This window comes from Primulina tabacum, chromosome 8 (assembly GCF_025594145.1).
Source record: "Primulina tabacum isolate GXHZ01 chromosome 8, ASM2559414v2, whole genome shotgun sequence".
NCBI classification, from domain to species: Eukaryota; Viridiplantae; Streptophyta; class Magnoliopsida; order Lamiales; family Gesneriaceae; genus Primulina; species Primulina tabacum.
The window spans coordinates 6,251,826-6,276,043 of NC_134557.1; the positions used below are offsets into that span (position 1 = coordinate 6,251,826).

Here is a 24,218-nt window from a genome sequence, read left to right on the forward strand (position 1 = left end):
GGTTCGATAACTGAGCTAATAACATTGGCAAAAACTTGTATGAGACGGTCTCGCGGGACGTAGTTTGTGAGACGGATTTCTTATTTGGGTCATCCATGAAAAGTATTACTTTTTATGTTAAGAGTATTACTTTTTATTGTGAATATCGGTATAATTGACCCGTCTCACAATAAAGATTTGTGAGAGCGTCTCACAAGAGTCCTACTCAATAACATTAATCAGAATGAGAATTGTTTTTCAATTTTTCAAAAAGCAGAAACAATTATACTAAAATATTAAAAAGGATACACACCGAAACAGTATTTTATAGAGAGATTTAAGCAAGAAAATAGTTGTACTTCAAGATTTAAAAATTTAGTTGATCTTCGTGACATAATGTGTAGTTGCACATTTGAATTTGTGTAGAGATTATATGTAGGATTTAAAAATTTGCTTCTATTCATTCCATCGCTGTTGACAACTAAATTGGGGGCTCACATGATCGGCATGTGCACCCCACAAGACAAGACTAATGAGTAGCAGATGGATGCCCTTCAGAGCCCCTTTGGCAAAGTCGATTAATACTGCTGCACTACAACTTTTTGTTACCATATGCTTAGACAAGAATCTTGGACAATTATTCTGCGAGACTTTGATCCTACGTACTGACACATATCATTAATCTCCACGCACAGTTGATGAATACGAAACAGATCTCTGATCTTGGCCTTCACTCGTGCGTGTACATGATATCATCAAAAGATCATAATACAAGAAACAGTGGGACTAGGCCTCATTTAAACCTGGTGTTGCATACAGAAATATTGGTGAAAAGTGACCATGACGACTCCACACAGCTCGAGCCGTGAATAGTAGATGTCCCTTGATGAAGATAGGTGTTCGAATCACATTGGGGACTGAGTATGGAAAGAAAAGGCCCAAATGCCAAGCTGACTCTATTTGTGACAAAAAGATCAAGGTGTGGTCATTGTTTTGGCAGACAAAAATAAGTGAAAGTAAAATGAAATAAATAAGAAGGATTCTTCCTTTTGGCACCATCAACAAGCCATTATAGAGACATGTAGAACAACTACATTTTGTATCTCTATGGATTAGGTATTTCATTTAGCCCCTTGATGCTTACTATAACCAGTTAAGTCCTTAAATCATTAAACTTTTGGGTCCATTAAACGCACACGGCCTTCCCTTCCGATCTTTATTTCTCCCAGGTAAGTCTATTGAATATATTATGTCATGCAAAGTTAGTTACAAGAATAGTCATACTAGGAGAGGCATATTTGGATTCTTCTCGTCTTAATTACGTAATCGAAGGGTAACTATACATGGTAGACTGAGAATATTGGTATCGCTTCATTTTTCACAACAGATACTATAATACTGAATAACAAAATACTCAACACTATGAGATAACCTCAACTTCATGAAAACAAAAGCTTTTCATGGTTGACACTATATTTTCATTTATTTTGGGGATACTCAGTTGCAAGCTTTCTTTAATGCACCATTTACTATCGTTAAACTAGATAGCACAAGAAACTTACTACTATCGAGTAGCACTTGTGTTATTGTTGCTGACACTCATCAAAGTCGATACAATTTCGGAAAATTGTGGCCGTTTAGAGGGGGAGTTGTTCCAGCATTTTATCATCAGCAATCTTAGAATCTGTGGGCAGCCCTCGGGAATTTCAGGCCGAAGCCCACAAGCAGCTATCCCAACTGCAGCTTGCACTGGTGAATAAGCAGAATAAGCAATCTCGCCGGTCACCATCTCCCATATTACCATCCCAAAACTATAAGCGTTGCTCATCCTCGACTCTACAACATTCTCCGGATCACCTGAAATGATCTATTATTTCCAAGAATAAGTTAGATCGATCGAATGACCAAACCAAATAAACAAGTATGTTCCACATAGAACGCTTCAAAAAAATGAAATTTTTTCCGACATTGACCAAATTATAGAAACAATTAGCATCAACAAAGAGAGAGCATCCAAGAAAATGTATGAACAAATAGTTGAACCAAAACCAAACCAAAAGCTAAAAATGGAATTAAAAAGAAGAGAACACACCTCAGGAGCCAGCCATCGATATCCATCAGTTTCATACTCCATAGCCTCACCAACACTCTTGCGAGTAGCAACTATTCCCATGTCTCCAACACAAGCATTCCCATGTTTGTCTAATAACATCCTTTGAGTATTCAAGTCTTTATAAGCAATACCATGATCATTCATGAACTTAATTCCTTCTGCTACATCTACCAAAATCCTTACAATTTCTTTCAGATGAAGTTTCTTGTTCTTCATAATCAATTCTTGGACGGATCCTCCCTCCATCAATTTTGTCACGATGCATAATCCGTGATTCTCATCTATAAAAACGCCATTGAACTGCAAGATGTTCTTATGTCCACAAGTCATCAATTCCAACAAATCTCTCCTTAGCTCAAACTCATAGGCATGTCCTTTGTCACACCCTTTGATCTTTTCGATCCCAACTTTTTTACCCTTGAACGTCCCCTTAAAAGTACTTGGTCCAATCTGATCTATTATCTCGACAGAATCGTAACTCAACAACCATTTCCCCACCCCTTCTTTACCAGAAGTCACAGTCTGCCATTCATCAACAGAAACTGCAATCAAATCATCTGGAAGAGGGAGTTTTAAATGAACTTTTGAGCCCAAATTTTCTCCTCCATTTCTATAATTTTGATCTCCGTTACAATCTTCTTCAATGTCTCCAAGATCCCTTCCCTTAGTACTCTCCTCTTGGCATCCGCAAAGTCCAAAGGAGAGCTTGATGGGATTGTGTTTTGGCCTCTTTAAAGCTAGTTTAAGTGCATTTTCAATCCGGAATTTGAATAATTTTTCCTGCCCAGTTTGAATTAAAAGCAAAACTATTCCCAGAGTAAAACTCTTCTTCTCAAAGATTTGTAACTTCTTACAGAAAATCGAAGAACTATCGAGAGCCCCTGACATGGCTGGCCATGAAATTGAAGAGTTACAAGCAAATGTAAGCTTAAATACGGAGCCATTCACTTCATCATCAGATATTTCTTGAATCATAATAGCCGGATGATCCTCCGCCGATGCTTGCTCCATCAACTTTATGTGCAAGAACACGTCTTTCATTTCAAATCCCGCTTGTGCATAGCTATCAATATCAATAAAAATGATCAACTGAGTGCTCAAGAAACATAAACGGAAGATATTTGAATGAATGCTTTCACCTGAGGGGTAAAGAATCATAATGTTTGCGCAGATTAGAGACCAATTTCTCTGGAAGTTGACTCCCGGGGTACAGCTGCGTCAAGCTCCGTACAACACTTCCCCAAACGTGTCTCCGGCACCCCGAAGGCTCAGTGGCCTGCACCTCACGAGCCGAATCGAAATTCAACGAGTTCTTAATCGAAGCAATGGCCTCCGACACATTGCGGCTCAGCCGCTGGAAGCGCTTCTGCAAGGGTGACTCTCGAATATTTGCGGTGGCCGAGGAGTTGGCGGCGGCGGCGGGGGGTGGGTTCGACGGCGGGCACTCGGATCTGTCCTGGGTTCGCATGAGCACCTGCTCCACCATGTCCTCATCCGTACTGGTTCTGCTGGACCAGCACTCCAAAGCCGCAGCCATATCGGCTCAGCACAAACTCAGCTTTCGCAGATGCACTGCACTGATATATATACTAATATCTGAAATAATTACTTTTTTCCATCAGACACGAGGAGTGGCTCTTGACTCACATTGAGATAATCAAACTAAAACAGATTAAATAACAAAACCGGAAGAAACCAATAGAATTATGAGTGAAGCATGGGAGGAGGAACCGGGTGTTCCCTGGACTACTGCTCTGTGACATGGATGAGACCGCTGGCCTTGCCGTTGTTGGCCATTGATAGTAACGGTGCAGCCGACCTGGGCTTCTTTTGCTTGAGCCCAGCCCACATTCCTTTTTTGTCCCATTAAAAAATTATTAAAACAATTTTTTTATTTTTTTTTATTTTCCCCCTCTTAAAAAAGTTAATAAAAATAATCATTACAAAGATAACTCATAACTTTGTCTCCTCTCCCCATATTACTGATAATTGCATTTATCAAATTGAATCATATTTTCAAGAATGTAATTGCATTTCTCAAATTGAATCAATCTTGCCTTGATGGTAGCTGGAAATTGACATTTTAAACCATAAGACAATGTTCCAACAAGTGTCTACACATTATCAAACACTGTGGAGACAAGCAAATTATATCCAACACCCGAATCCCCGTAGGTCCATACCTTTTTTAATATCCCAACCTTCTATAATAATGAATGATTTTTTTTTTTTTATGTTTGCTTATTGTGTTACATTCAAGGTTCTAAAAATCGTGAAGTACCCCGGAGCGTTTTTGTCGAGCTTCAAGCTTAAAAGTGCGTTTTAGAACACCGGTTACATTGCATGTGAATCGTAATTAAAACCATGAAATCATGCATTAATTTAATTGCATATATATCCTTCACAAATGACAAATAGTTGTAAATGGAATAAATGGAACAGTGTCTGAATAAATTGTAGATTCGAGGAAACGAAAGTAAACAATCTTGGGATTATATTATATTTCTAACAAGGAGGAAGATCAGGTGGAGGTGGCTCAATGGACTGCAACTCTCCATCTCCATTCTCTACCAAGAAAGCCATAGACAACCCCCAAGCTAGATGTGAATCTATGTGACAATGCATCAACCAAACTCCTGCACAAACCAACAGAATCAAGCTATCTAGTAAATGAACCAACCATATCTGGTGATGATGCTTAAATGAGTTACGATTACCTGGATTGTCGGCCACGAAACGGATAACGGCCCAGCCGCCAACGGGCACGTTTATCGTGTTCCGCAACGGGGGGTCGACGAGGTTGAATCCAGCCGTGTCTCTTCTGGGGTTGAAGTTCCCGAAACCTTGTGCCATGACATAGAAATGGTATCCGTGAAGATGAATAGGATGGTCTTCTGTCGACACAATGGCCGTGTCTTGTAAGACAATCTGCACATTTGAACCGAACTTCAGCCTGTATAACTTGGTGCCGAATCTGGGCTGCCACAATGCACGGCTCACGTTTCCGGTGTAATCAAACGTGACAGGCGGAACCGGTGGGAAGTCTGTAGTGTAGATTCCAGGTATGTTTTGGTAGTAAGCTTGTAATAAGGAGGTTCTTCGAGGAAGAAGGAATGATACGTTGTTCATGCTAGCCGCGAAGCGTGTGTTATTAGGGCCCTGGCATCTTGGTCCAGGAAAGCAGTTCACAAGCCCCAATCCGACGGTAAAGAAGAGATTCTCATCGATTAGAGTAGGGACGACTTTTGCTTTTTTCGAGGCTAGGTTCCGTACCTGGCTCGTGTATGCTGTCACGGTTGCTGTGTCGTTGAAGGCGGGAATTATCGGCATTAATGGCTTTGAGGCTGCGACATTCTTGCCACTGCAGGAAGCAGATTCGTACTCCAGGATTGCAGTGGCGGTAGTGTTGTCAAATGGCGCGTTTTGGGCGGAGTGGTATGGGCTTGCTGTCATGTAATAGTGGCCTGAGGGTTGGTTTGCGGTTAGAAGCACATTGGTAGTCTGTCCCGGCCCGAGCATGATGATGCGGGTGGTGAATGGCTTGTTGTAGGCTGCGTCGTTCCCAACTACAGTTAGCATGTGCTTGGCTACAGTGAAGAAGAGTTCTTGATTGAGTGCAGCATTGATGATCCTTAAAAGAACTGTCTCCCCGGACTTCACATGGAACTTTGTAGTTTCTGTGACAAGAAAAGACAAAATAAATCAGTCGATGAGACTCAACCATTCGAACGTGTGAAAAAAGAAAATCGAGCCAGTTGTCCATGTATCAGTATCTAACCTTGGCTGGAACATTTTTATAGATCTCCAGGTTGGCCGTTGATAGTGTATGCGTTGGACACATTAGGTGCAGCACCCGTAAACTGAGCCTGTCGAAGGACGCTAATGATGTCTCTATTCCACCATTCCCCTGTCCAACGGAAAGAGAATCCGAGTCCCGTTACTTAGATGTATGTCCTTAGAGTTAATATGCATGTGCGCAAATATGAAAATACTTTCTGATTTTAATTTTATATGTACCAAGGAGTATAGGGATGTCCTGTTTTGGTTCTGGAAAAGGATAAGGAGCACCCAATTTGGGGCGAATAATGAGTGCTCCCTAAACTGTAGCTCTTAGCCATTTGCTATGAGCATGCCACCACAGTGTGCCATCCTGGTTCTCGATAGTGAACCTGTATGTATAGCTTGTTCCAGGCTGAATCGGGCACTGTGTCGCATATTCCGGGCCATCAGCCCATGGGGTTCGCATCTGTCGAATACCGTGCCTATCAGGCAAATTTCGTTAGTACCGTTGTATCAATATTTTTAAGTTCTAGCTTTTGATAAAGAATTTTCTTGTGTACCAGTGGAGAGTGACGTTGTAGCGCGCGCTATTTATGACTTTAATGATGAGCTTATCGCCATCACGAACTTCTAAATTCGGGCCTGGAAACTGTCCATTCACTGTGATTATGTTGTGAGTTTTGCACAACCTCTTCACTGGAGTTGCCTGGACCTGTCATGCATATAAAATACCAAAACATCACTACTCATTCTAAATAGGAGAACTAGGTAGCTAAAGGAAGTTAGTTAATCCAAAAGCTTCCGAGAAATAGCAACTTAATACAATTTCGGATCGACAAAATCAATTTGTTTTCGAAAAAAATTATATGTAAAATTTGAAAAAAATAAATCTAAAAATGAGGGCTGACTATCGAATCGCCCCTAGAGACATACAACAAATTGATGGTAATGTGTCTCAGCGTTTGCTGATGAGAAGGCTGAGAACACAGCAAGAAGAATGAGAATAGAGATACTGTTGCATTGCATGGCACTAGGATTGAGGTGCTCCATGTTTCTTGCTTTTTATTTTCTAGTATGACACTAATCACCGATGGGTTTGCCTTAATAAATGGACTTCAGTTTGTGTACTGCAAAAATTGGTTGTTTTTTGGGAACTTGGTTTGGTCAACAAAGACACCAGACTTGTATAAAGTTAATCTAGTACCATTTGGTGCACCCACTAGCTTGATTTGTAAAGGTAAAAAAAAATGACAAGTTAAAAATAAGCAAACACAAACAGTTCTAAAATTTGAAGTTTTTTAAAGTTTTGTTTGTAATTTTCTTTTCAAAATATTAATCCAACCGGCCAAAATATGCTCACTCACCTTCGTGGGTCTGATTCTGAACAAATTTGGTGATACAGTCACATTACATATCGATTGAAGGTGCATGACGAGAGAGACATACGAGAAAAGTACACTTTTTTACATATGTGTGTGTGTGTGTGTAGTCCCATAATGGAACCATACACAAATGTCCTAAAAGGACAAACAGGTGAAAAGCCTGTGAATTATTGTGCATTAAGTAATCTACCGTAACTAATTATCCATGTTCATTATTTTAAAAAAAGAGTCGTTAATGGGATCCCAAGTTTGAGGTTTAGTAATGACGAGTCATGGTGCAGTTCAATAGCTCAATGTAACCAACCATGGTCGGACCTCCAATATTAAATATTGAAGATATTATTGTATTGTAAGAATGAATAAAAGTCAAGTCATCGAGATTGTCTTTCTGTTTATTCTATTGATTCCGTGGATATGAGATACTCAAGATAAAAAGAACGAGGAAAAGAATCCACGGGTATAAATATCCATGCAATGCAATCTCCCTAATTTTTCTGTGCAATCTCCCTAATTTTTCTCCCTCCTTGAACAAATTATTTAATACTTCACATAATTATATTATTTTTGTTTCATTTCAAATTAATAATGAAATATCATTTTATACGTACAACTGTAAATGGACGACTTACATACATAAAAACAAACCCATATCAGAGCCAACCAACAAGCTTGTTCCATTTACAGAGCATTTTGGGGATTCCATAGCATAAATGAAGCGTTTTCATGGATACACAGTAGACATTCCTCTGAGAACAGACAACTGCGACTCACAATAGCAAAGAAACATTGGGATGAAACCAAATAACGCATACTGACCGGATTAACCGATTTTCTGGCAATTTACAACATAGCAAATAAAGAAAAGTTACATTATTCTTGTATGTTACAACGCATCAAATCGAGACAATCTTTAAACATCTATTGTGTCATTTCCATGTATTGATGAATTGAAATAACACCTAAGAGGAAAAATGAACTAAAAAATGACAGAACTTAGAAATGGTAGCCGCAAGCAACATCTATCGCTCCTAAAAAAATCCAGATGAAATTTCAGCTACAGATTCATACTAAGTTCCTGTAATGATTTTATTTTCAATTCACAAATTCTGAGGAACTCTGACAGTAAACCGTGTTGCCCAGAAATTATCTTTCTTGGAATATCAGCCGCAATCCAAGAATTCAGCGACTCGAGAATTCTATCCCCTAGATCGGCATCCTTCATCAGTGAAAGAGAAGACTCGAGCGCTTGGAATACTTTGCCAGGCCCATTATCGTTTTGGTCCTGAATTGTGGAAAATATTGCTTCGAAATTTTCATCTTCTGGTTTGTCAAGTTGTTCTTTTAACCATTTCACAATTATGTGTATTGTGTCACATAGGGACCGGATTGAATTCTGTAACGTATAAGAAATCTGCAAATTTGATTGTTCTGTAGGCCCACCTTTCTTTTTCTTTTTCCCTGAAGGAACAAGTGACCGAACACAAGATTGGATGATTAAGCCATGCCAAGATAAGGGTTCTGTTATAAGTTGAACCAGAAAAGGAAGAGTAGCTCCAGGAGAAGAGACTACTGGCCCTGCAGAATTAATCTTCTCTATTATGGACTTTCTCAGCATAGAATTCACAATATGCCATGTACCAGAGGTAGGGTCGCTTCTGTCCGAAAGCATAATTTCATGAGAAATTAAATTCCATGCATTCAAAAAAATGCAGAAATTTATCCAGTCAATAATGTCCGAACTTGGTTCCTGCACAACACCACAACTTTTAGTTGAACACTGAAGAAGAGTATTTGAAAAATGCACACACAGATCCAAATTTGAAGTAAAGAAATTCGCCATGTAAAGCCAGATCAATGGTAGTTATTCTTAAACCTGATAGGATCAGAAGGATACGAGAAAAACTTTAATATCATGTTCATGCCTAAGTTGACAATTAGGAACAAATGAATGCCCTCGTTAGAACAGGACATTACAACACAGGTGGTTACTGCTTTGTGATTCAAGATTAAAACATGTCCACGTGGTTAGTTAAACACCACGGGCTATACCCAGACTTTAACAGAGTCCGAAAGCGTGCAAATAATAGAGTATAAAGATGTCTCATTAAAAGAAAGGGAGAGTAGAAAATAACGAATATTTCTGAAGATGGCAAACAAAAGAGCACGAACACGGATGAGATAGCATCAAAGCATATAATGATTCATATTTATGACTCGTTGCAGAATACCCAATAATCAACGTGCATGTGAAACGTGGCACCATACTTACTCCTAACATCACTAACTGTCACCAACAAGGCCTATATTTATGTAAGTCTGATATATGTGTGTGTGTGTGTGTGTGTGTGTATAATATTTATGCCAAATATTCCAATTGGATTTGAAAATAAAATGTTGCTGCTAAAGAAAAGTAAATGGCCATCTCAAAGACTTGGTGAAAACTCACAACTATCCATCTTAATACCAACTAATAGCAGAAATCTCAGCCTTAAATAGTACTCCTGCGGTTTTTTTTTAACAGCAATAAATCTCGCGTGCTTCTACAGATATCCATTTTCATTCCGTCCGGTATTATTTTTTATTTCCCCAAGTCCAAATATGAGGAAACAATCATAATGAAGAGCCAAATCCCCAACTGACCATAGAATTGGTCTCTTATAACATGCTCAACTAAGAAGCCTTCTAAATTGTAAAACACAGATCTGGCCAAGTAGTTCAAGAATAGCAACAATACAGAAAAACAACTGTGACATCAAAATGAACATACCTCGAAGGATTTCTGGCCACTAGAAACCCCCAAAACAAGTTCAATTGCATCCATGAAGCGATATTCTAATATCTTAGCATGGCGCTCGAGTAAAAACTTTTGTTCCACTGAGAGTTTGGGATCAACAACCGATCCATTGGCTCCGATATTTTTCTTGACTAACCCTGAAGCAGAGTGTATTGACAAATATACCATCCGTGGAAGAATAGACCTCTTTTCTATCAAATTTAGCACATTTGCTTCTGTCTGTTTGATTTGGTTATACTGAGAATAGAGTGGAGTAAATTTCAGTGAACCCGTATAGATACTGAAACAGATAGAGAGAAGCAAAAAGAAAATACCAGACACAGAAAAATACTCATATGTAGGAAAGAAAGGCATAAGAAAAAAGAAAAATTTGTTCAATGACTGACAGCTACATTTAATACCATAAGCATTAGAGTGACTAAAATTGGGAAAAATGATAATCTAAAATAAGTTAACTAAATGGAAAATTTGATTTTAATTAGGAAACTCGTTAGTTTAATAAAGGTTTCAGTTAATTTTTTAAATTAAGCTAATGGAGTAAACATTTAATTTTAAATATTTATTAAACTTTAAATAATGAAATAAAAGTAGTTCATATATTTCCTAATTTTAAAAATATGAAGCGCATTTTCATTTAACATAAGATGATAATTAGTAATTGCAAATTCAAAATTTTTATTTATTGAGTTGTTCAGAATCGAGATAATCACAATTATATTAAGTTACAAAATCAAACACCTTTTTAACAACTTTAACGAGAATTTATATCGCAAAGGGCAGAAACATTCTCTAGTTGTTCAACATCACAAAAATGTTACATCACGTGTTTGCAAAACTGACGTTAATTTTTTTCTACAATCTTAACAGAACAAGTTTTATTCTTAAAAGGGAGAATCATCAAATACTAGCATAGTTTCCAGTTTATCAACACTTTCTTGATTAAATTACCTGTTATCTTAAAACTAGAACGCTATTAAACTTATAAAATAGCATCTTTAGTTATTTATAATATTCACATGTATTACCATATCAAATTATTTTTTTCATCGAGTTTAATGGGATTTTCTGTTCTCATAAAAAAAGGACGAAAAAAGTTTTAAATTCTGATGAAAGTAAACCATAAGACTTCCCCATAATCACATTCCTTAATAATAATTAATGGTAAATTTTCACCCACAAGAAAGAAAAGGGACTTCATCATTAATTATCCTACTAAATTCATGTTTCCTAATTTTTCCCCTAAATTTATAACGAGTTATTTTAGTCTATTGAAAAGAGGAAATACTACTATCGTTTGCACTTTTATAACTCATAAAAATAAGATAATAGTTGCATAGGCACTGACAATGACCTACAAAGGCAGCCAAGATATGGATTTCATCAAATCAGAAAACAAGGAGGATTAAAATTCTAAAAGAAAGTATATTCATTAGCAATAAAAATACGATAAGCCTTGGTCAACCCAAAAATAGAGAAATATTGACCCACTGTGAATGCCAGCCTATACATAACTAATTTTCCATGTTCATTTACTGATGTTTCTCGTAATATTAAAGCTTCTTTGCTTCTAACGTCTAGGCATTTACCATGGAGAACATATAGTTAATTTACTAAGTTGACGGTGGAATTTCTTACCATGTTTGCTGTAGGACAATGAGACACTCCTTCGAAAGCTCCTGGAGATATGGAAAAGCAGTCAATAGATAATGTAGCCATCGAAATTAACTATCAAGTCCCAAAATAGCTCTTTAGTTAGATGGTGACACCCCGTGCTAAGACAGATTTGGGAAGTAAGAATATATTACGATTACCCTAGAAAAATGGTCACAGCACATTCTACAATTAAGTTTGCTAATTAAGTTCTAGTGATGATGCAATCACAAGAAGAGAAGCTAATAAAGTTCTAGTGATGATGCGATCACAAGTAGAAAACAATACTGACCCAAGAGGTAATTTTTATCATTTGTGGGTGTCCATCAAGGTCGCAACTTCAAATCTTCATTAAAAGTCAAAGGTTTGATTCTGATCTCATTTGAGAGCCCAAGAAAATGAGTTCCAAACTTCGAGCTCTCCAAGATGGACTGAAAAAGTATTGAAAAAGATACAACTTAGGAAATAATATTCTTTCAAAAAGATACAATCTGGGAAAAAACTAGATTACTCATCTATATAGTCCAAAGTTTGATTTCTACAATACATATATCATTCAATGACAAACAAGGAGGGTAAATAAATATCCATGTTCACCCAAATACTAAAGTCGCTCAAAAGTAAATTTAGCAACTGCTAGAAAATCACAAATCCATAACATGGTTACCTCTGCTTCATCAATGTTATTTGAGTTCTGCTTTAGCTGTAAAATGGCTACTTCAATCTTCGCCATCAAATACTGATTTGAGTGTTGCAATCTCTCTTTAAATTGGACAAATTCAATCACCTATGACAGTGAGAGGAAATGATTTTTCACACAGCACATTTAGATGGAGAACCTTAAAACTCCAGCTCAAAGTACCATTATTTCGAATGATATGATATCAAGTAGAATATATTCACATGGTTTCTTTGTAGACTAATTTAAAAGGCTGCCTCTCAGGACTACTTTGTGGTTTTTACTCTAACAATAATTATCTAGAACAGTTAAATAGAAAAATATAATCAAGTTTTCACACGGCGCATCTAAATAAAAATGCTCATACTCCAAACAAACTTCTTTAAGTTAGAATTAAATAGGTAGCTATCGTTTGTAATGGACCAAAAAAAATACAACCTGATGTATTTATCTTGCTTATTAAACAGTCGATAGGTGATATTAGATTCTCCATCTGTTCATTCATGAGAGAATTTTATCTTAGCACTTTATGCAAATTAGTAGTAAGAGCCTCATACTTTTGAGTAGTTTCTATGGCGATACGCAAGGAAAGTGAGATCTGCGGATTCTCGAAAGTGGTCGTCCATAAACTTTATATATTCCGATAAGAGGTCATTTAAATCAGACCACATAGGAGATGCTAGCATCTGTGGTAAAATGTGGTGCGATATTGTCTCCAGTAAAATATTTTTCACATCCAAGGATTTATAGCTACAAAGAAAAATGAAACTCAGAGGTAGGCCAAGAGAAGCAAAAGGAAAGATGAATACGGATTTCAGAAAGTGAAGTCTCGTGCCAGAAACTCAAACTAATACACTAGATGCAAAAATATAGAACTTCCCTAAATAATAAGAAATGTGATGAAGTGATGAATCTACCGTTCATAAGCTAATGGAAGTGAATTCCAATAAGAATACAGATGGACCAACAAAAGCTTGTACTGCCACACATATCTGCAGTATATGATAAAAACGCGAGTTAAATAATAATATTCAACCTGCAAAGTCCACGGCAAGCGGAAAATAAAGCAGTAGTCAGTACAAAAAAATTAATCCTGTCTACAAAACAAAACTAATGATTTAAGCTAAAATGGGTTGGGCATCTATTAAAATGAACAAAAAGGATCCTTTCAGGATCACAAGGTGATAAAAGAATAGGCACTCAGTTACAGGTAACAGCCAATAAATGAAGCCAAGGGTGGTGAAAAATAGGATCCACTATTTCATCTAAACAAGGGGGCCCTACTTCCACTGTGTAACATGTGAATAGTAGTAGCATTACAACTTTGATATGTACTGCCACACGAAAAATTGTCATGTCGCTGACAATTATGCTTAAAGTAGACAAACAACTTGTATGATTCATTCAACAAATCCAACACATAAAATCTCAATACCGTAACATATCAAAACCTATAAAAAAATTATTGTCGTATTCTTTTCAAAATGCTTATCTATTTCAGCATCTTTACCACCCACAAGCTATTTCAAGAGACTTGATAAATTGCATTTCTGCAATTTGGCCATCACTATGAGAGAATGATAAATGAAGAATTAAAAGCCACTAAAATCAATTTCTAACCTCCGGATAGTCAAACCAAACTCCAAAATCATGATAGACTCCAGCAAATAGCCAAGATTTCTTGAACGCCAAAAAAGCTAAGACACGAGTTAAATGGTTACAACTGGAAAATATTTGTGTAAATTTGCATATTCAATTATCGGTCTACGAAAATGTAAGATGAAAAATGAAATAAGAAGCCTAAAACATAAAATGAAACAGAAAAGCTTTTGTCTATAAAACTAGGTTACAGAGAGACTTTCTCATTTTTTCAAAATAACTTGGAATTGTATTCAAGCAAGAGAATGAACAAGAACAGTATAATAGGCATGTGTTTCCAAACCAACTGGTAGATAGAAGGTAGATAGAACATTTCCAAACTATTTACTAGAACTTGCATGTCATGTACAGGTTTGAGGGTTACAATGCCATGTCCAATTTTAAGGGCTTTCATCCTGCTGTATATCGGTGCGCAGCAATAATAGAAAGTGAAGGGATAAAAATAAGGGCATCAAAATGTTGACTTCATTAGCTATGTGCCAAGTGTTTTGCAATAAATATAGAAAGGAATATGCTGAACCAGATTCTAACAGCCAGCAAAGTTCTCCTAAACCAAATTTTGAGTCTTGGACTTCCAGCAAACAGTTACTTCAAATTAAAAGTAAATGTGCTTTATCAAGATATGAGAAAGTAAGATACAGATTTTCAAATATAATAAAAATAAACCAAAATCTGATAGCCCAACAAGTCTTTTTTTGACGATTATAAATCTGGAGCACATAAGTTAAGAACAGATATATATTTGTGGGGTAACACAAACTAATACCTGAACCAAAACATCGCATGCCATTGACAACAGCTCTTCACCATACATACTGTCCTCGCATCAAGCTCCTTTGAAAGTGGAAGGTTCTGACAGAACATCTGTGTCATGCGTACAGCTAGGTCCTCAACTTTTATAATTAAAATAATAATAATAATAAACAAAAGACAAAAACCACAAAAGTCATGATAACATAAACTGTATACTTAAACGGAGTTAACTTTTAACACTTGTAACATTATATGGAAGTTCGTAAAAACTTGATGAAGTAGCGAATGTAGCACAAGAGCCACATAATATTCCAAGATCAGTGAACTATGAAGAACGGCTCCAGAAAAACAGAGTAAAAAGATTCGCTTTGCAGTTGTTTTTGTTCTCTTCTTCCATCTCCCACAATAAAAACTAAACACTATAATTTATATATATTTTCCTTCTCCAAAACTCGTTTCCCCCATCAAATCTCCCAGTATAAACATAACTATTAACTACACTTTTCATATTTTCCAAAAAATATTTTATTATTATATTACGTTCTAACCCAAAACATACCAATCTTAAATTGTAATATAATTTTATCCAATAATTTCCTGACATATTTTGAAATCTACATTATTATACTCAAGATATACTATTATAAAATTTTAAAATAATTTGATCTAACAATTTGTAACATAATTTGAAATTTACATGAATTAATCTATTTTACTAAAACAAAACCAACATATTATTTATTTTCTCAAAACGTTTTCCCCACAAACTCCCAAAACGAAATCAAACAAGCCTGTCATGTCTTTTGCTACATCCAACAAATCTCATGGAGATTTAATTCAAAATAATTAAAAAAATCAGTAGAAAATTGCCACGCTAATCAATATTCATTCATAAAATTTAATTGTTTCAAGGCATACCATTAACTGGCAGAGTGAACATGTTGCCAATTAAGTTCTGAATTTTGAGGAGACTTATGGACTGGCCAAGTGCTTTAGTTGGCACACTGCTGCTGAGCTCCAATTCCTTCTCTAATGTCTTCAAAAGCACACTCTTCTTCTTATCATCAAGAACTTGAAGAAACAGCTCAATGTCTGAAGTGAAACAACCCAAATGGCCAAATCTGTGTCCAGAGATTCCAATCTCCAAGGCTCAAAAATGAACAATATGATCATAAAGCAGCAACTTACTAAGCCAAAGAATGGGGAAGAGCTTTAATACATGACACGTATAGAATCAACTATCAATTCATTGGCATGGAAGAAACTAATGCTGCATGTCATAACTGATCATATAATGTTAATACTTTAGCTAATGGTTCAAATTGAACTTATCTAAGTTAGTTATTGGAGTAATACCAAATTAGCTGTAATCTGATTTCACAGCACTGAGCATTCAGACAATAATAGCAAATTCGAGCTCCACGGTGAGCCAGTAAGGAAGTAAAAACTCAGATCAATACTAGTCTACCATGATTTTTACATGGTAACTGATATGAGAACATCAGAAAGGGTGGAGAGGAGCGTGAAAACAGAGCCAGCAAGCAGAAGAATTGAAGGTGTCAACATAGAAGCCCTATGTGCCAAAGGTAGATGATAGATCCAATCAAAATAACGTAATACCTGATAAAATATTGCATCAGATCCTCAACTATTTTGTCAGTGTCACCTTTTCCAGACAGAATCTTTCGTCTTTCAATTTCAAGATTCTCCAAGTATGGACATCTAAAAGAATTGTTATTGCCTACAGCTGTTAATTTCTGAACAAAGTTCACTGCAATTGACATACGCGAATCAAACTGTATACAAAAGATAAAATATTGTCAAATTCAGTATGAAGTGGTGTTGTGAATACTTTTCTAATTGGGAAATACAGGAGCTTACAACTTCTGCTTCCAACTGAATATTGTTGCACTTGGCAAGGATGAATGGATTAGGATCAGTCGTGTTGGTTAACATACTTTCGTCCTCCAGCAGACATCCAAGGTATTGCAGGAAACATTCCCAGTCATCAGGACTGCAAGCAATAAAAAAGAAAAATATTTTCAGAAATGTATTATATTTGTCTCGAGTGCTTTTCTGAATATAAGGGAGAATAATTTCTTTACGGTACAGAAGAAAAAAGCTAACCACTCATCCTCAAATATTGCATAACTTCATCTTGGACGTTTTTTATTCTTTTTTTGAAGAAAAAGAATCAGACCTCGGTACGTTTCTAATTTCTATGCACCATTTTAATATGCCATAAGAGCTTAGGTTCACAAAAATAACAATTTTTACCACCATTCTCTTATCTTCTGATGGTATCTAGATGTTTATGTTGAGAGAAAAAGAGAGGGTGATAAAACCCTAGGTTGTGTAGTGGCCCTTTCCGCACACTGTAGATACCACCGCTTATACCAGCTCATAATACAAAATCTAATGTTTTGATTATCAAGAAATATCAAACATAAAGCAGCCAGGGAATAGGCTGCTTAAGATAACTAAATAATATGCTAATAAATAAACAGGAAGTGTCAGGTATATGGCTCGTGAAATTGGAAGCTCAAGAGGCATACCACAGTTCTAAGACGTTCTGGAAACACACAGCTGCTGGAACATAATCTCTTGCCTTGGCAAGAAGCTTTCCCTGTCAACTTAGAGTTACAGTAAACAAGATTACAATAAAGAACTGTTTTAAAGCATAAACAAATAAAATCTAACATCAATTAGTCTGAGCACAAATAATTCAGGTCAAAATTCAAATATTTCAATTAGAGTGAATTGAATAAAACTTTAATCATCTTGGCTTCTTGTTTACTTGCCGAATAAACTTCATTTACAAGTTATCACATATCTTTTCAGATCCATAAGCTTCTTAACAGCGGGAAAATAACCAGTTTCTGTTGACTCCATTGAACATGGTAAAATCGAAACATAGCAGCCATTGAGATGCATTGCAGAAAAAAAAAAGTTTTTATAATACCTGTAAGCGAAGTTTATCAACTTCAATCATCATAAGAGATCCTAATGGCCCAGAAAGAATCTCCAACGCATTTCCATACTTGGATTGTTGCTCCAACAGGGTTATATAAACACCAAGAGCTGCAGCATAAAATAGTTTTTTCAGCGACCAAAACAATCCCCAACACATTCATCTATGCATCTCCTTCGAGATAACCTACAATGAACAGCCAAAAGAAAAACCTTCTGGCTCGTGTAAGCTGTGAGAAGCTATATGTTTCTTGAGTAAATCTTCAGCCAAGTGAAAAAGCTTTTCCCCCCCATCGCTGCAGCAAACCTTGGACCAGTGAAAACACCAAAGATAATATATAAGGAATTGAGCATTGATATGATATAGAAAATAATGGCCAAGAATATGTCATTGGCATTACATAATTCATTATTGATTTGGCTCACATGATAAACAGGTTAACCAGGTCGAATAGCCACTCAAGAATAACGAGCAACTTATCTTTATTTATCTGTCATGGGCTAAAGATTTATTATTCACCATTGCACAATGTTTAATATATTTGTTGACATAAAACAGTTAAATGTCCTGAAACACTTCGCTGATAACCAGCAATGGCATTCCATAAATTATTTTCCAATTGGATCAATATAAAAAAATCACTAGATTGGCAACACAACTAGAACCATTTACCATGCAATAGTCATGAATTTATGAAAATGCTAAAGAAATAAGTGCAGGTCAGCTCGTTTGCCTCGTATAATTTAACTAAAACATTTATAGAAAGCTCTGAAGAATGCCCCAACAAAATATTGCAAATGTTCAAGAATAATAAACAGATGTTCCCTCAATTTTTTTTTGGTGGGTTCATCAAAAATATTTTGACAAATCTAAGAATAACCGAAAACATATATATGAACGTAAAGATGTTGGATAGAATAATTTGATAGTTTTACGATTTTTCTTCCAAAGATAACAGTGGTTCAAATTATCGAAGAAAGTGTGGGTATCCACACAGAGTACGAAACGATCTACGAGAATAATAGAGTGAAATGAAGATTCTCTTCCATTCTGTGTGCAGAAAACATGTGTTCACTTTTTTCTGCAATTTTACTCGATAAAAAACAATTTTTCCCCTGATGAAAAAAGTAGTGAGTAAAAATCATTTACCGTGGTGCAGTAGTAATTGTGTTTATAAGATAAAGCCCTTCAAAATATTTATGATGAAAAGAATCCAAACATCCTTAATGCTTGTTAGCATTGATTAAAACCCTACCCCAAGAACAGAGAACTAAAAGATCATAATAAAACATGGAATATACATACAGACCAGAAACAACCAAACATGCAACTGAATGCTGCAAACTGCCCACATTAGGAACCTTTCTTCACCAGCAATCTTGTACATTTTAATAGCTATCTATGACAACAATAAAAGATTAACTTTACACAGAATACAAGAATTCACATATGCACAGAATACAATAATTCACATATGACACAGAATACAAGAATTCACAGATGACCGCAACGTCAAATAAATAATAGAGGCTGCAAAGAAACACTATCAACCTGTTGCTGCTTCACGAATGAATATTCGCGCACATAACAGTTAAATAAGCCCATCATTAACTCCAAATTGTTGGGATATTTGCCACACGCGAACTCGTAACAACTAGTGGCCATATCCACTGCCATTTCACACAAAATCAAACACCAAATATGAAGAGCCGTAAATTTTAAGCAAGAGGTAAGTTAGAATGATACGAACAGTGATCGAGCCGCTGGAAAACAATCTGCAAAGTGCTGAGAGTGAGATCGTCAATGACGTTACTGGAGTCATTGGATAATAAAATACCTTTGGCATTTAAACACACCGATAGCGCTTCCTCATTCTTTCCCATCCTTTCCAATATCAAAGCCTTCAAAGCCTGCACGGTTTGCAATAAAAACTGATATCTTGCTAAATTTACACAAAGCGGAAAGGACACAAAAAATATAGGCAGACTCACGAGTGCGTATGGGGAGTTGGGGTACTTAGAAAGCAGCGAAGCCGACTGCTTGAGAGCATTCTTGAATTGGCGAGAATCAATGGCGTCCCAAATGGGTCGGACCCTTCGCTCTGGAATACCACCCGCCAACCCCAATTTCGACGCCATTAATGAATCGCGGTCAAAAGTTAGTCGTTCCAATGGATCGAAGGCGACGGTGATCCAGTCCTAACAGGTTCTGGCGGCGAATGAAACGGAGGCGGAGGGTTTGTAGTGGCGGATAGCAGTTTCGACGGAGTTTAGTGTTGAGGGTTTTGTAGAGAAGGGCAATTTCGGACATGAACGTGACTACAATGGAATTTTCTTGCAACTGCTTATTTTGCACTGGTTAACTGCGAACAGACATACCATGAACTCCACTCTTTCGACTTGAGAAATATGTAACATATCTGATTAACAATGAGATGGTTAACTACGTTGATATTCATAATAAAAATAATATTTTTAACATAAAAAATAATATTTTTTAATAGTTGATCCGTCTCACAAATACTATCTGTAAAACTACCTCACAAAAATTTTTGTTTTCTTAATAATGGTGGTGTGGTGTGGTGTGTATATAAAGATTTCATGATAAATTGGATTTTAAAAAAATTCAATCTATATCTTCCAAAAGGGAAAGGACTAAAAATAAAAAAAAAACGTTAAAAATGAGGTTGATGGAGTTTAGTGAGAAATAAATTATATTTAGTACTTGGAGAAAGTGGACAATTTTTTATTATTATTTTGCTCCTAAAATATGTGACTCTCACGATTATATTTGTGTGATAAGTTTGGACCAAAGAAATTAGTGATAAGTCATATTGTTATATATAAAAATAAAATATTATTATTATTCTAATTTTTTATTTTATTTTTAAAAAAATTAAAATATACCCTTGAAACCAATAGTGCATGACGGACTAATTTTTACTGTAAGGCTGCGTTTGATTTGGATGATAGGATAATGAAATGATTAAGAGAGAAATGATAAAAAGAATGATTGAAGTGGAAATATAATATATAATGATAAAATAATATTAATGTGATAATTAATAATTTTTTGCTGAATTGACAAAATTGTCCTTCTATTTGTGTGTCGGCGGGGGGCGGGGGCGACGGTCGGCCGGAAGCGACGGCGGTGGTAGGCCGGAAGTGGCGGCGGCGGTCGGCCGGAGGTGATGGCGATCGGCCGAAAGTGGCGGCGGCGGTCGGCCGAAGGAGGCGGCGGTCGTCGGACGGAAGAGGCGGCGACGGTCGGCCGACAGCAGGGGTTGGCGGTGGATGGTCGGTGGAAGGAAGTGGTGGTGAGTTTGGATTTAGGAGAAGGGTAAAATTTGAAAAATAGGATGGATTAAGAGTGGGATAAATAATCCTAGGGGGTAATGAGGTATTATTTTAACCTACCTAATATAACATAATCATTTATAGGAGGGATTGAGTTGGTTAAATAAAAATCGTACCAAACGTTTGATTAGGTGGGTTTAATAATCATAAACCCACCTAATCCCATGAACCAAACACGGCCTAATAATATTTCAATCTCTTGTGATTTGATTTTTTTTAATCACTCGCTCTATGTCAATTGTTTTAACAATTTTATAGTTAACACGTTTATCGTTTGAGTTAACACACATAAATTTATGTTATATTATATATTGAAGTTGTTGATATTGGCACTCCATTTTGTATTATCTATATTTTGATTATTTGTAAATTACGTGACAAATTTATTCATAAATAAAGTGCAAATAACAAAAAAATTAGTTTAAATATCAGTTGTCATTATATATAAATATACTATTGATAAAGCTAAAAACTCAAATAATAACTACTTTTTGATTAAGTTTTTGGCAAAAACTTGTGTGAGACGGTTTCACCGGTCGTATTTTGTGAAACAGATCTCTTATTTGGGTCACCCATGAAAAATTATTACTTTTTATTGTGAATATCGGTAGAGTTGACTCATCTCACAGATAAAGATTCATCAAACCGTCTCACAAGATACCTACTCTAAGTTTTATTCGTGATTCCAAAATTTTCATTCAATTTTAACTTTAATTCTTGAATTTGACCCTTAAAGAAATTATTTTTCTTAGATATTATCATATTTAAATTTTATATTTTATTTATTATTGGTTCGTGCATTTATTTAATATAATATAATATAGTTTGCTTGAATTTTAACAATTTACAATTATAAAAAATAATGTTAATATATCTCATGTTATATTTAATTTAATTGGTAGAATATTGTAATTAAATCAAGAACTTGAGACCAAATTATATGTAATATATAATATTCACGTAATATATTACACACAATGCGTATGCGTAGTTTCTATTACATTATTATACATACATATATACATTCATAAAAAAATTCGTGGCACCCAACTCGGGGTCTAGCTCTCGAGGAATGTCACATTCCCTAACGATACTTCTTGTGGGAATTTTGTCTCATTTTGCGGTATCGCATGCAAAATATGTCATTTGGAATAATTTAATTTTTTTAGTGAAAGTGAATCGTCCAAAGTAATAAAAACTACAACAGTATTTTACAAGACCATTCTAACATAAAAAAACATAGATGGATCGAAATGACAAAAAAAATTATTAATATTCAGAAGCAATTGACTTATAGATTAAATGACTTAATATGTTATCCGACGTACTTAACTTCATTGATATTTCTTTCCTTAATCGGATCCAATATACCTGGATTTAGAAATTAAAATATATATAAAACAAAAATAGAAGATAAGTCTTTAAGGACTTAGGTAATATGATGGTACGAAAAAAATAGGTTAGCAAGTAATTATTGAAGAAAGTGACCCAAGTTATCGGGATCAAAGTCACATTGTTCAATGAACTCAATCTTTATATCGAAGTCTTTTGTTCAGAGATTCATCTTGGTTGGTCACTTTAACATTTAGTTGTTCCATCATTTGTTTATTCATTTGACGATTAACCAATATCTCTTTTGGTGAAACTCTATAAGAATCACACTTAATGTAATGATATTATAGAAGAACATTACATTGAATCATTCACCCAGACTATTACAAATCATTAATAATAAAGAAGTAGAATAATTTTTCTAATAAGATGCAATCAAGATGATAGATTTTATCATTAAAAAAGATATCATCATGTTCGAGGATTCGGCATGATAGAAGGAGTGATCATCGAATTAATACATATCTTATACGCATCGACATGAGAAGATACAATAATTATATGTGTACAAGAAACCAATAAAACATGGTGAATATAATTTGAGAATATATCTAATTTCCAAGCAAAATTTCAAAGGGTCATAGAAAGAATAACTTAAAATTCCCCACCTTTAGTGACTTGCTATAATGAGCGGGAGAATACGAAGTTCAAGTCAATTTTATTGTTCATGGTGATTATCATTAATATAGTATAAAATCCCCTAATTAATTCAAAATTTTAATATGAATTATCCCTAAAATTTGTCAAAATATAGAGTATTAGTCCAAACTTTATAAAAATTTCTTTAGTGCCTTAAAATACCTTAGCAATAAACAAAAATATTTTTCAAATACATTTTGAACAAATCTTATCTCTTAGTAAGTGTTTGAGGTCAATATATATTTCATATATATTTTATTTAATCATGTGGTGTTAAAAAAGTAGTATCTATAAATGTCAAATTCATGTGTGACTTGTTTAATTTATTTAAATTTGAAGGTGTTTAAAAAGTTAACTAAAAAGATAATATATTGTATTTTAAAATATATTTATATCACTATTTTAAATAATTCTTAATTTCGATCAACATCCATCAGTTTTCGTATTAGACTAGGTCTCTCGTGAGACAGTTTCACGAATATTTATATGTGAGACGGGTCAATCATACCGATATTCACAATAAAAGGTAATACTCTTAGCATAAAAAATAATATTTTTTCATAAATGAATCAAATAAAAGATTTATCTTATAAAATACGACTCGTGAGATCGTCTCATACAAGTTTTTATCTTCGTATAAAACCGAATGGAATCAAAGAAAAATTATTGATATCAAATTATATATTTATAAAACTAAAACCAAAAAATTGAAATAGATTACGGAAAACCAGACCAAACAATGAACAACCCTACCCATGAGTATCTATCATTTAATATCCTAGTAGCACTTATAATATAAAATACACAAATTTATGTGAAAAGTTGTCACGGTTCGTATTTTGTGAGATATATCTCTTATTTGGATCATCCATGAAAAATATTACTTTTTATGCTAAGAATATGACTTTTTATTGTGAATATCTGTAGGGTTAACTCGTCAGATAAAGATTCGTGAGACCGTCTCACAAAAGACCTAATCAATATAAAATTATTTCATCAAATAAGCATAAGCTATATATATATATATTTATATTTTAATAGAAACATTGCTACATCTTGACACCTATATAA

The 24,218-nt window shown here is 35.1% G+C and overlaps 2 protein-coding genes and 1 pseudogene across 10 annotated transcripts; all 3 read right to left on the reverse strand.

Annotated features, from left to right (window-relative positions):
• Positions 1-476: 476 nt before the first annotated feature.
• LOC142553372 (serine/threonine-protein kinase 54-like) lies at positions 477-3,887 on the reverse strand. Of its 3 annotated transcripts, none has more exons than XM_075663580.1 (4): positions 3,232-3,887; positions 2,072-3,155; positions 1,542-1,846; positions 477-782 (listed from the first exon to the last, which is right to left on the reverse strand). In XM_075663580.1, exons 1-3 carry the CDS (start codon positions 3,627-3,629, stop codon positions 1,544-1,546), a joined length of 1,785 nt encoding a protein of 594 aa, XP_075519695.1. In that variant the 5' UTR covers positions 3,630-3,887; the 3' UTR covers positions 477-782; positions 1,542-1,543. The 3 variants fall into 3 exon arrangements, with proteins under 3 accessions (XP_075519695.1, XP_075519694.1, XP_075519693.1); XM_075663579.1 differs by lacking the exon at positions 477-782 and adding an exon at positions 799-935; XM_075663578.1 differs by lacking the exon at positions 477-782 and having other exon boundaries at positions 1,403-1,846; positions 3,232-3,886.
• Positions 3,888-4,469: 582 nt separating this feature from the next.
• On the reverse strand, positions 4,470-13,372 carry LOC142553373 (laccase-13-like; annotated as a pseudogene).
• Positions 13,373-13,997: 625 nt separating this feature from the next.
• Positions 13,998-20,149, reverse strand: LOC142553375 (N-terminal acetyltransferase B complex auxiliary subunit NAA25-like). 7 transcript variants are annotated; one of them, XM_075663582.1, is made up of 12 exons: positions 19,752-20,149; positions 19,511-19,670; positions 19,312-19,430; positions 19,085-19,159; positions 17,973-18,066; positions 17,752-17,870; positions 17,345-17,415; positions 16,671-16,803; positions 16,410-16,585; positions 15,708-15,910; positions 14,803-14,888; positions 13,998-14,074 (listed from the first exon to the last, which is right to left on the reverse strand). In XM_075663582.1, exons 1-11 carry the CDS (start codon positions 19,896-19,898, stop codon positions 14,863-14,865), a joined length of 1,323 nt encoding a protein of 440 aa, XP_075519697.1. In that variant the 5' UTR covers positions 19,899-20,149; the 3' UTR covers positions 13,998-14,074; positions 14,803-14,862. The 7 variants fall into 7 exon arrangements, with proteins under 7 accessions (XP_075519697.1, XP_075519696.1, XP_075519701.1 ...); XM_075663581.1 differs by having other exon boundaries at positions 14,803-14,900; XM_075663586.1 differs by lacking the exon at positions 13,998-14,074 and having other exon boundaries at positions 15,708-15,930.
• Between the last annotated feature and the right edge of the window lie 4,069 nt (positions 20,150-24,218).

What these genes read in the sequence shown, in the direction of transcription:
- LOC142553372 (XM_075663580.1), bottom strand. Translation starts at nt 3,629, where the DNA reads ATGGCTGCGGCTTTGGAGTGCTGGTCCAGCAGAACCAGTACGGATGAG. An exon ending in TATGATTCTTTACCCCTCAG is followed by an intron (nt 3,156 to 3,231) that starts GTGAAAGCATTC and finishes TGATATTGATAG; the next exon opens with CTATGCACAAGCGGGATTTG. An exon ending in ATCGATGGCTGGCTCCTGAG is followed by an intron (nt 1,847 to 2,071) that starts GTGTGTTCTCTT and finishes TGGAAATAATAG; the next exon opens with ATCATTTCAGGTGATCCGGA.
- LOC142553375 (XM_075663581.1), bottom strand. Translation starts at nt 19,898, where the DNA reads ATGGCGTCGAAATTGGGGTTGGCGGGTGGTATTCCAGAGCGAAGGGTC. An exon ending in TTGATAAACTTCGCTTACAG is followed by an intron (nt 17,416 to 17,751) that starts GTATTATAAAAA and finishes CTAAGTTGACAG; the next exon opens with GGAAAGCTTCTTGCCAAGGC. An exon ending in CTGATGCAATATTTTATCAG is followed by an intron (nt 15,911 to 16,409) that starts GTATTACGTTAT and finishes CTCTGGACACAG; the next exon opens with ATTTGGCCATTTGGGTTGTT.